Source organism: Xiphophorus couchianus, chromosome 19 (genome assembly GCF_001444195.1).
Source record: "Xiphophorus couchianus chromosome 19, X_couchianus-1.0, whole genome shotgun sequence".
Taxonomy (NCBI): Eukaryota; Metazoa; Chordata; class Actinopteri; order Cyprinodontiformes; family Poeciliidae; genus Xiphophorus; species Xiphophorus couchianus.
In genome coordinates this window covers 3,688,833-3,701,329 of record NC_040246.1, presented here as the reverse complement: position 1 = coordinate 3,701,329, position 12,497 = coordinate 3,688,833, and the positions used below count along the sequence as shown (strand labels likewise).

The 12,497-nt window shown below is 43.4% G+C and overlaps 1 protein-coding gene across 2 annotated transcripts in view; it reads left to right on the top strand.

The window, feature by feature from the left end:
• The window catches only part of trim9 (tripartite motif containing 9), a 47,266-nt gene that overhangs the window by 15,519 nt on the left and 19,250 nt on the right, over positions 1-12,497 (top strand). For both annotated transcript variants that reach the window (XM_028001210.1, XM_028001209.1), the window contains exons 2-6: positions 1,922-2,017; positions 2,447-2,569; positions 11,046-11,156; positions 11,245-11,398; positions 11,883-12,028. In XM_028001210.1, the coding sequence (XP_027857011.1) occupies positions 1,922-2,017; positions 2,447-2,569; positions 11,046-11,156; positions 11,245-11,398; positions 11,883-12,028 (630 nt within the window). The remainder of the gene's footprint in view (positions 1-1,921; positions 2,018-2,446; positions 2,570-11,045; positions 11,157-11,244; positions 11,399-11,882; positions 12,029-12,497) is intronic.

The following is a 12,497-nucleotide window of genomic DNA, read 5'->3' as shown; positions in this document are numbered from 1 at the left end:
AGGTCTTTTTGAGTTTGTAGAAGTGGTTGAACTTTGAACTTTCATTTAACATCTTCAAAGCCACAGCGGCACAAACAAAACATTTTGACGCCGATGTTGTCCGACTCGAAGACGGTGGGGAGGGCTGGCTGACCTCTCATGACCTCTGGAAACAACAATTTGAACAATTTCATTAGCTAACCTCAATTAGTGGCTTTCTAAATGTAGATTGTTGCTCTGTGTGGCGTAAAAAACAGTCCCAGGTAAATTTTCCACAAGAATCCTGGTGTCAGTGTTTAGGTTTACATAACCCGAGACATTTTTTCGACATAAACTTGTCCATCTGTAGACTTCTCTATACACTGTGACATCTAATAGTTAAATCACTACACGGGGGGGGGGAAGAGAGACATGCTTTTTTTCCAGTAATGACAATCTCTTGAGACTCTAAAATATGAGTCCCTGGTTAACAGAGGAAGCCCTGAACAAAGTTACAAACTTTACGTTCAGATCTTTGCTCAGCTGTTGCCAGCTCAGACCGTCCCCAGTTGCGTGGACTCATGTTGGCGGCAGCTGTCTTTCCCAAACCCTGGAGTTCAAAGGTCAGCTGTCGGCCCCAGCAGGCCGACTCCCATTTGGTCGACTAACGTCAGATTCCAGAGGCCCGGCTGTCACCGAGGAGCGTGTGTTGGATTGTTTTCACAGCGTTTTCCGCCGGATCAGCTAGAAGCTGGTTTTTTATTGCGCTCTTCCGCAGCCGAGACCGTTTTTCTTCCTTTTTGTTGGGAACACCCCCCCCCCCAAAAAAAACATCGTCAGAAGACAACATGCCCACCAACTCAACGGCCGTTGGAGTTCAACCCAACGAGGTTCCCAGAGGGTCAGAGGGTCGGGCCCCGTCCTCGCTCTCTCTCTCTCTCCGTCACCTCCATGTTCACACGACCTCGCTCTACATACATGCGAACAAGTCGTCTCTTCTTTCCTGCTATCCAAACAGAAGTCCTTCTGTGTCATCGCACTCATCCACAGCAGTGGCATTTCCTGTCATGTGTGCTGAGCTCAGCTCTCAACAGGAGCCCACAGCAGCTGTAGTCCAATAATAACAATGCAAAGTTCTCTCTTGCCGTTCTAGATGTTTTTATTGTATCTTTTACTTTCGGTGCCCATCACATCTCGACAGTACAGCTTGAGGACGCGGCAGTTTTTAATTTTATGACTTAAACTTGAACTTAAAGAGTCTTTTCATGCCGAAAAATAGCTGCACACTCTTGTTGTACTTACACTGAACTCGATATTCGTACCAAGCTAAACAAACTGTGCAAACCTGTTGCTGCATGTGCTTCCTGTTCATCTTAGTGCTTTTCTCTTTACTGGTTTGGCACAAGCTGCCAAAGCAGTGGCCCAATCACTAACCTAGACTCTCTGCAGCACTTTGTTTGAAGAGGTGTGCTTCATAAGCATGACATAACACCTGTTATGAACGTGAAGGAGTCTTCACGAATGCTTACGACTGTTGTCAGGACGTGTCACTCGGTCAACAATGACACTTTCAATGCAAAGTTGTTCTAAACGTTTCATTAAAAGTCTGTTAAAAGTGTCAACTTTGCATTAAAAGTGTCATTATTTACCAAATTACACTTTATGTTGTAAACATTCATATAGATTCCTTCATGTTTATGACAGTCTCATGTCAGTCTTATGCTCACCCCTTCAAATGAAGTGCTGACTAATTTTGAAAACCTTAGTTATTTTAGGTCACTGTAGATGTTGGCTACAGAATTTGTCTTACTGATATCTGGTTTGTTGTTGAACTCTTTACAGTAAGAACGTCCTCAGGACTTTAGAGACAATGGGCTTTTTTTGTGTGTGTGTGTGTGTGTCTTCTATTTTAGTCCAAGCTCCCCATGTGTTTGTAGCTGTAATTTGTGTTTGTCCTCCACAGGGTCAGCTGTCCCAAGCCTTAAACGGTCTGTCAGACAGAGCCACCGAAGCAAAAGAGTTCCTGGTTCAGCTGAGAAACATGGTGCAGCACATCCAGGTACTCACCCATCCACCCAAGCCAAGAGACGCTTACGGTTTTCTTTATTGCAACAAAACATGTAAAAATGCAAATAAAAACATTCAAACTCTGGAATGCTACAAACACCTTTAACATTTAACCATAATACAGAAAAACAAGAGATAACGGGTACAGTTGGGTTGAAATTATTGGGGAATCTTCCCAGTGCTAAAAACAAGATGAAAGAAAAATAATATTAAAGCCATTCGGATCATAGAAGTAACGGCAGAGAACAAACAAAAAATAAAATCCCTTAGAATTTGATGAACAGAAAAAAAAGAACATTTTTGAACTTCAAGTAAAAGTCAAGTTAAATAAGTTTTTTATTTGTTTTTTTTAAAAAAACATCACAGATTGTGGGAGACCTCATGTCTGCGGGATTTTTTTGTTGTTGTTTTCACCCCTCAGGAAAACGGCGTGGAATTTGAGGCCTGTTTGGTGGCACAGTGCGACGCGCTGATCGACGCCTTGAACCGGCGCAAAGCCCAGCTGCTGGCCCAAGTGAACAAGGAGCATGAACACAAGCTAAAGGTGGGTAAGAGTGACACAAAAACATTTGACGTCAAGCGCGTTAAAACAGGGCGAAACGACGTCCATCTGCTTCCCCCGTCACAGCGTTCTGTTTCACACAAAAATGAGACAGAACGGTGACGCTCTCTCTGCAAATCAGGTCTCAAATTGGAAAGAAAACCAATTTGCATCTGAGAAAATCGGATTGAGCTGCCATAAACTGAAGCTGCTACTTGCCCAGAGTGGAGCAAGTCTATCCTTGTTGACGGCAACGTAAAATGTTTTTATCTGCAGCTCAGTTGCTTAAGAAAATCCTTCTTTTTGGGAGGTCCTTTTTTGAGGTTACACGTTTCATCCATTGGACATTTGAGTTGTCGTTTGACCTCTATGAGGATTTGTGAAATCGCAGTCTGCGTCTCTGTTCATTTTCGATACACTCATTGATTCGTTTTCCTTTAATAAGCACCCCCCCAGCAAATTGAACACGAGATATGAGTGAGAGGAGAGAAAAGGAGAGAGACACGTCTGTTTTGCAACGGCGTCCAATTTCATGCTTGAGCGCCGTGCAGAATCGGAGCTTCACACGTGTAGGTGGGGTGAAGAACACAGCCTGCGCACGGCGGCATGTGAGCGGAACCACACGCTGCACAAACACGCGTTCCACGCTTTCCCACCACCTGCCGCTCTGGTTTTTGCGCAGCGGTACACAGCGGCTGCGTCTTCGCACTGAGATGTTTTCTACTATCGTTTGTTCCTTTTAACCCATCATAGAGTTGTATTTTATTGGGATTTTATATATTGGGTCTACGCTTTAGTTGGCTTTCAGCTCCCCTAATTCACTTCGTTTGTAAAACATGTTTAGTTGCAGTTACAGCTGACATTTGAGAACATGTTTCCAGCGGTTTCCCCACTTAAAGACTGACTTCTGGTGCTCTTTCTTTTTTTTTTTTTTTTGCAAAAAAGCTCAAGCTTCATCAAACTGAATTAACCCGTTAAAGCTTTCACAGACCAGCTGGATTTAAACTGAGGTTAAATTACAGATAGGCGCACTTTGTCCACTGAGGTGATTTCTGAAGGCAGTCACCTGCACTTGATATCATTTATGAGTATGAAAGGAAAATGGGCTGAATATAAGATTGCACACCATGCTTTTCAGGTTTTTATTAGTATTTTTTTGTTAAAATATGTTGAAAATGATTTTTTTCTTCCACTTCACAATTATAAACTATTTTGTGTGTGGTTAGAAAATAAAGACCAACAATATACATTAAGTCGCATTGTCATAATGTGAAAAAAAAATGTCAATACGGTCAAGAGGTTTGAATATTTTTTCGGGGGATTGTGTCACCAAAGTCACCGTTTTTTTGTGTGTGTGGTGTTTTTTTTTATCTGACTAACAGTATCATTTTATAATAATTGGAGAATAAGTTTAGTATAGATTTCTAAATATCATCCTAGTTTAAATTGATATGTTAGATCAATAGACCACAGAATAATTTTAGATTAGTAAGTATAAACATTTAAGGAAGAAAACATCCCAGACATGAGCCAGGGGCCCCGAGTTTTGGGGGGAAGGTCCAAAACAAATGTTTTTTTGTGTGCACTGTGTATATTTTACAAACTATGCACCCGATATTAAAGTCAATGGACTCATTTCACATGTGGTACATTATTAAGATACTGTTGGACGGTTTTGAAATTGCACTCATTACAAAATTGCCATCTTGTTGGGACCAACACGGAGCCATCCGCCAGACGTATTAAACCAAATCATCCTTCAATTTGCTCCTGCAAATGTGTAGACCTACCTTTTAATATTCTGTCATTTGCATGAGTAAAATATTTTTTTATGTTATTTTATTGTTGTTTTTTTTTTTGGGATTGGGCACCAAAACTTTTTTTGGTCTCAGCCCAGGGGTCCTCGTTCTTCTAAAGCCCGGCCCTGACCACAGCATTGGTGAATTGACACTGACACACAGGACAGAAGTAGCAGGTCTTTACTGTTTGTGTTTAAATGTTCTCCAACTTCCCTAATCTGACAAAGCTTTTTTTCTTTTACTTGTTTAAGCCACAAAAAGCATTCAAACCCCTAAGAGAAAGAAGATGCTTAAACGCTCCCCCTTTTTTTTTAGCTTGGCGGAGAACACACTTCACACCTTCAGCCCGTGACGCGTTTCCGTGCACCTGTCAGCAGGCTGCACGCGCTCGCAACCCTCTTATCCTTCTCAGGATTTTTTCCGTTAAATGAAGACGTCAGTCAAGACGGAGACAGTTTTGTGGAATCCCCAACAGGAGTTTGCACACATGCGCAGTCGCTTCACTTTTTTTCTTTTTTTCTGCCTCGTCGCTCTGCAGCGTTGACAGCAGCACTCGGCAGACTCCTCCATTAATTGAGTTACACTTAAACAGCAGGATGCAGTTTAGCGTCGGAAAGTCAGACAGAGACCTGAAATCTGTCCTCAAATGATGAGAGGCGCGGCCTCCCGCTGCTCTCCTCCTGTTCGCTGAAGCCTGGCTGTCGCCATGGTGACCTGCTTCGCTTGCTGTTGCGGAGCCATGGAGACGAAAGGCAGTCCTTCATCGCATGAGTCAGGTTAATATATACATATACACTGCCTGGCCAAAAAAAAAAGTCGCCACCTGGATTTAACTAAGCAAATAGGTACAAGCCTCCTATTGGATAAGTACTGCATAGGCGATTATCTTTCAGCTGGCAACAAGTTATTTAACCACAGCTGATGCAATGAGTAACTCCTCATTTCTTAAACAACCATGGCAAAAGACACATCCTGTGGTCGTGGAAAAGACGTTAGTCTGTTTAAGAAGGGTCAAATCATTGGCATGCATCAAGCAGAGAAAACATCTAAGGAGATTGCAGAAACTACTAGAATTGGGTTAAGAACTGTCCAACGCATCATTAAAAACTGGAAGGATGGTGGGGAACCATCGTCTTCCAGGAAGAAATGTGGTCTGAAAAAAATCCTGAATGATCGTGATCGGCGATTACTTAAACGTTTGGTCAAATCAAATCGAAGAAAAACAACAGCAGAACTCAGGAGTATGTTTAATTGTGAACGCAAAAGCATTTCCACACGCACAATGCGAAGGGAACTCAAGGGGTTGGGATTGAACAGCTGTGTAGCCGTAAGAAAACCTCTAATCAGTAAGGCTAACCAGAAAAAAAGGCTTCAGTTTGCTTGGGAGCATAAAGATTGGACTCTGGAGGAATGGAAGAGGGTCATGTGGTCTGATGAGTCCAGATTTACCCTGTTCCAGAGTGATGGGCGCATCAGGGTAAGAAGAGAGGCAGGTGAAGTGATGCACCCTTCATGCCTAGTGCCTACTGTACAAGCCTGAGGGGGCAGTGCTATGATCTGGGGTTGCTGCAGTTGGTCAGGTCAAGGTTCAGCAACATTGTGTGCCCAAAGAATGAGGTCAGCTGACTACCTGAATATACTGAATGACCAGGTTATTCCATCAATGGATTTTGTCTTCTCAAATGGAACGGGCATATTCCAAGATGACAATGCCAGGATTCATGGGGCTCACATTGTGAAAGAGTGGTTCAGGGAGCATGAGACATCTTTTTCACACATGGATTGGCCACCACAGAGTCCAGACCTTAACCCCATTGAGAATCGTTGGGATGTGTTGGAGAAGGCTTTGCGCAGTGGTCAGACTCTCCCATCATCAATACAAGATCTTGGTGAAAGATTAATGCAACACTGGACGGAAATAAATCTTGTGACACTGCAGAAGCTTATTGAGACAATGCCACAGCGAATGCAGGCTGTAATCAAAGCTAAAGGCGGGTCAACAAAATATTAAGAGAGTGTGACCATTTTTTGGTGGCGACTTTTTTTTTGGCCAGGCAGTGTACATTAATCTTCCGGAACATCAGGAAGTCCGACCTGTGTTGAAGGAGACGGCAGAGGCGAAGGTTTGTTTTATGGAGGTTTGTCACATGGAAAGGTGTTACAAAGGCTCCTCTAGAGCTATCTCCCACACACACACACACACACACACACACACACGTGTGATGTTGCCCTCCTGCCTGGATTTGCCTGGAAATGAAAATGCGAAACTGAACCAGCGCAGGAAACATCTATTTATCACACGCAGCCTATATGAAAGCATCCACAGAAACGTTTGTACAACTACAAATCAGGATTTATTGCGATGGACCAGGGGTGTCGAACTCATTTTCGTTTTGGGGCAAATGAGAGCACAAGAAAAGAGCAGAAGAAATCTTATGGTTTTTGTACAATGACAATATTTGTTGTCAATCTGTAGCTAAGAGATGAGCGGGTTTTCTGGTAACCAAGTGTCGTGATCTGATTTTTACTTTTGCGGGAGCAAAAATCAAAAGGCAGTGCATTAGCATTAGCATTATTGTGCCATTATTGATAAATTTACTTGAAAATGGTCTCAAAACATCAGTATTATAATTTATCACAATAATCACTGGGATAATTTATTGTCCAGGAAAATTTGCTATGGCAACAGCCAGGCCTGTATCTGGACAGTCATGCAGGTTTTGTCCTGATCTGTGGCAAATCGCAGCAAAATACATTGAAATCTGGCGAGCGACGCGAAGCCGGTCACATCCTGTCACCGTCACGGCACGTTAGCCGTCCCTGCTTCCAGTTTGGTTTTGCAGTTTCCGTCTTCTTCTATCTCGCATGTATTCCTTTTTCTGTGCTTTAATCGTTTACATGCTCTTTCAAGAAAAAAAAATGAAGTCAAACTGTATCAAACGTGACGCTGTGGTCGTGACTGTGCGGTGCAGCCGCTGTCCTTTCGGGTAGGGGTAAAGACTATCCGTTGGTACTGCAGCCACAGTGTTTTTGTTTTTTTTTGCGAGGCCAAAATGTGCCGCAGTGGCCCAATAATCAAAGCGGGCATGAATAGAAGGAGGCTGGAAGAGATGAAGAGAAAGAGAGAGAGAGAGAGAGAGAGAGAGAGAAAAGACGGCTCATTATTTGAGCTGCTACCGAATCTCGCACGCAGCACAAGAACACCGGACCCACATGAGAGTCGCGCAGAGTTAGCAGCTGCTGATGGGGAAAAACCGGGGAGCAGAGAGTTGGAGGAGAATTGCGTTTGGGCTCCTATTTGGCCCCAAAATGATGACAGATGCAGAATTCAGGCGACGGAAATTGTCAATAACGCGCAGTTATTGTGTTTCCGAGACCTCGTGCCGAGGTTGTGGCCCACTTTATGCCTGTACCAGATTCACCAGCTGGCCGTCGAGATTTCAAATCTTTGTCCACCGGGGTCACGCCGCACGACTGCTGCGTCCTCTGCACTCCTGCTCAAATTCAAATAAATAAATCTTTCCTATCTGTCATCTGGCACAGCGGCGGGCAGATGAATGCTGATGAGAGCTGAGACGAGCATTTCAGTAAGCAGTAATTCACTCCACTTTTTTCTGTTGCCAGTCATTTTCACTCGACAGCACAAAAAAAAAAAAAAAAATCTGTCGTTTTATATTTTTACCGGCCAATTTTTTATGCTGATATTAATGACACGTGCTATTCAGATGCATCTAATGTTCATTCGATTTAATTAATATTCAACAAGTTGAACAGATACTCCAGATTCCGTCACACATAAACCAGATGAACACACCTAATTATTTCCTATTATTTCTTCTTTTTTTTTAGATCATAATGTGAGTAAGCAGCAACTTCTCCCGTCCCGTTCTTAACTTTTGATTAATACCCTCCATCCTGTCGCTTGTTGTAACCGCAGGGTGAGTCGAGCGTAAATCATCTGGGATGTGCGACTGAGGGAAGCGGAGAGGATTCAGTCGTTTAATTAACTCCTGCACCGTTCTTTCTTTTTATTCTCTCTCTTTCCTAAACAAGGTAAACGGCTTCAAAAACATCCTTTTTTTACTTAAAGTTGCAATCTTGAACTTTTCACCCAGTTCTACATTTTGTGTTACCAATGGCACAGATGTGCTAAACACAGCAATATTTTTTTATTGTTTTAAAAAAAAAAAAGGATGGAAATATGAACACTTTAAGAAATAATTGTTTTAGCAAAAATCTGTTGTGCCACAATGAAATGTGACTGAAGCAGTTTTTTAAATCCAAGCTTCATTTTTAAGGTTGTTTATCCTGCCACCACACACAGTGAGGGTTAATGGTGAGAGAGATGACAAAAGAACGTCCACTACTGGAGAACTGTGACAAAGAGAGGCTTTTTTTTTTTTTTCTATCGCCACACACCTTTACGAGGAAAAAAAATAGCGGCAGTCGGCGCTGTGTGTGAGTTAGGAGGCTCTGCCTGCCGGGAGTGGACAGGATTGCTAAGCAGGCAGCGGCGGCGGTGAGGAACTCGTCTTGGAGCGCCGCCAGGCCACTGCGGTTGTTTCAGACTCACAGAACAGGAGACAGTTCGGACCTCTGCGGCCAGAGACGCAAACCTGGACCAAAATGTCCTCCAGCTTGTGCGATGAGGAAGGTCCAACGCTGTCCTCCAGGCTGATTGATTTCGTTCTAAAAGGAAGCGATTTGCGCTGTGGTGAATTACAGTCGGACCGAGGCTGGATTGGTACCAGGTTGGTTTTATTTCACACTGAATGGATCGAGTTTGTGGCAAAAAAAACAAAAACGTTCAGGTACTTTCCAACAGTTGCCTTGGTCTGTTAATTATCTGCTTGTTTTTACTGAATGTTAAGTGTTTCCACCCAGTGAAAAGGATATAAATCCTTATTTTATTGTCAGAAAATTGAACTATTTTGAATGCTTGAATAACAAATAAAATAATTGTTTTACCAAAGCGCACACATAGCTTTACAATTAAGCCTTTAGCAAAAGAGTGACAGGTTGTAAATATTTCAACTTCCTTTGCAACAATCACATGTTCCATTAGCTTGAAGTGACTAGAGCTAAGCAACAGGTTAATGTGAAAAGATATTATAGAGTTCCTTAAAGAAACATGTTGACAGCTAGGTTGCTGGAGTGAAGTTAACAACAAAACACAGATGAAATGTGCGAAGAAAAGGACTTCCAGCTAAAATATAGCTGGAAGTAGCTATATTTTAGCTGCTTCCATTCACAGCTGCAGTGACAAAGACAAAGGCGTTAGAAATTACAGCTCTTAAAACCTTGGACAGGGTGCCGATCTGATAGGTATCCATGGTAATACTCCTCTATTTTCCTGACTTCTGAACAGTTTATTTTCACATTGATGCTGGAAACATTGCTGCCACTCCTTGTCTTCCTGGGTAGCAGTTGCGTTACGACACATTTCGGACTTGCAAACATAAGTCGATCTTCGGCAACTTTCGGCCGCGTCTTCGGTTGCCTCGTGCGAGTTTTCTTTCTTCTCGACTTTAACTTTTGTAAAAGTGCTAACAGATGCCCCTCGGTTTCTTTCACCCACATAAATTCCTTCTGTGTGGGACTCCCAAAGCATCTATTGTCATTTTTTAAATCAGGGACTTTTAAGGTTAGGCTTGACGTTAATGATTTTGTCCACTTGTAGCAGAGATCTGCGACATAGATACCTGTGAAAACCAATCATTTAACAAAGCCCAGTCCATTTTAATTTGCGTAAAATTTGGTTTGAGGTCCGATAAAGGAGCGGGTTTTGGTTCCGTCCTGTGATTCCCTCCGTCTCTGCCAGCTGCAGTCGCCAGCGAATCGTCTTCACGGAAGCCGCCCGGTCCGCCGTGCGGATTTTCCTCTCCGTTTGGCCTCGGAGCCTCTCGGACAGCAGCAGTTGGGTTACCGTTTCCTAGCAACACACAGTCCAGCGCGCGCATTTATTTCACACTGTTGCAAAGAGACGGCGGACATCAGAGCTGTCGGCGAGCGAGGAGGCGGAGGAATCTCCCGCCTTGGAAAAGCTGGTCAAGTATCCACGGCGCCGCCGTGGACAACGCCAGTCCCTTCCGTTCCTTTTTGCACGTTTCTTTTCAGATCTCAGTCGTCATTCCTGAGTGTTTTCTGCTCCCTGAAGTAACTCAGCTGCCACGACTGTCTTCAGCGCGCACGCGAAAACAACGTGACACTTTCTCTTCGCTGACGTCAGCGACAGAAACTGCAGCCTTCAGCCTCCTCTTCCTCCCTCGACATGTGTCCCAAGAGGCGACTAAAAGAAACAAGACCTAATCAATCACTCGAGCTGTCCGGCCGCTTATCTTTTCATTAGTGTTCGTCCTGCTCGTTTATTAACCGTCTCTTCGCTCTTTAACCTTTTTTTCCCCCCCATTCTTGTTTGTTTTCTTGTTATAAATCTTGTTTTTAGTTTCCTTCTTTCTACCCCAAATAAATAAATGTTTTCCTATTTTACCTTCTTTTTATTTTATTTCCCCTCACTCAACACATTGTGCTCACAAACATTAGCGGGACTTTATTTATGCCGTACTGTGGTGACTAGAAAGAAAAGCCTATAGTAATTATTCAATGATTTAACTCTTTTTAATCCCTTGTAGTCCTATAAAATATGTTATTACCTTCTTCCCTGCACCCCGTCTGTCCAGGTGGTTCGGGATCAGATCTCCCATTGCACGGTGAAGCTGCGCCAGACAACAGGACTGATGGAGTACTGCCTGGAAGTCATCAAGGAGAACGACCCCAGTGGCTTCCTGCAGGTGAAAGGACTTCTGGGAAATTTCGAAGTAACGATTGAGGGGGGTTAATTTAGTTTTTTTCCAGTAATGTACCGGTGTTCCGTTTCAGATCTCGGACGCTTTGATCCGGAGGGTCCACATGACCGAGAGCCAGTGGGGGAAGGGAACCCTCACCCCGAGGATGACCAGTGACTTTGACCTCACCCTGGACAGCGGGCCCCTCCTGCAAACGATCCACCAGCTGGACTTTGTACAAATGAAAGGTAAAGGAGGGGACGGCTCCGACAGATTTTCCAATTCTCCTGTTAAATCTTCCTCGAACAAAAAAGTGTGCATCAACCACGTTATCAAAATGTAAACCCTCAGATATTTAGGCATGTAGTGCGCACTTCCTGGGATCTGCTGCTCTGTTCTGCTAGTGTCCTCCTTTCTCCGTGGCAGCAGCCTCTTGAGTCTGGAGTCAAAGAAAGCTTGTTTTTGAGCATGACCTGTTTAGCTCTCACACAGAAACTGCACCTCAAACCGGCTTTGTATTCAGGACTATGCAGAAAACGTCGGACGTTTATGATCGTTTTAGCATCCCTACATTTAGTCGAAACTTCTCGAAAAGTCTGTAGACGTTATTCATGGAAGCTGTTGATTTATGTATCATGAAGAGATGAAAAACCGCGGAGCAGCGCTTAGATCTGGAGCATGGCTGTGCGTGGTGGATGTCTTTTCATGTCTCAGACTGTAATCTTTCCTCAGTCCCAGCTGCTCCCATCCTCCAGCTAGAAGAATGCTGTACCCAGAACAACAGCGCCACGTTGTCATGGAAACAGCCACCGCTCTCCACCATCGCCGTCGAGGGCTACATCCTGGAGCTGGACGACGGAAACGGAGGGCCGTTCAGGGTAGGGATCGGCACCGATGCTTTTTTTTTTTTTTTTTTTTTTTAGATGAGAACAGAGAAATGAGGAGGAAGCCGGATTTTTGGAAGATGACCGGCGCAGAACGGAGGATGTGACAGCAATGTTCTGGAGCTGAAATTTATGGAGTTAACCATGAGATCAAAACCCTACTGTCAGGAGAACACACTGCAAAAAAAAAAAAAAAATCAATATCTTACCAAGTTTCTTTTTTTGGTTTAGTTTCTAGTGCAAAAATCGAATAAGACAAAACTAACCTCTAGGTAACTTTTCAGCAATATACAGCTCTGGGGAAAAAAAATGAAGATACTACTTAAAATGATCGGTTTCTCTCATTTTACTTTTTATATCTATATGTTTGAGTAAAATGAACATTGTTCTTTTATCCTATGAACTCCTGACATGTCTTCGAAATCCCAAGCAAAAATTTAGTATTTATTTGTGCCGTGCTTTC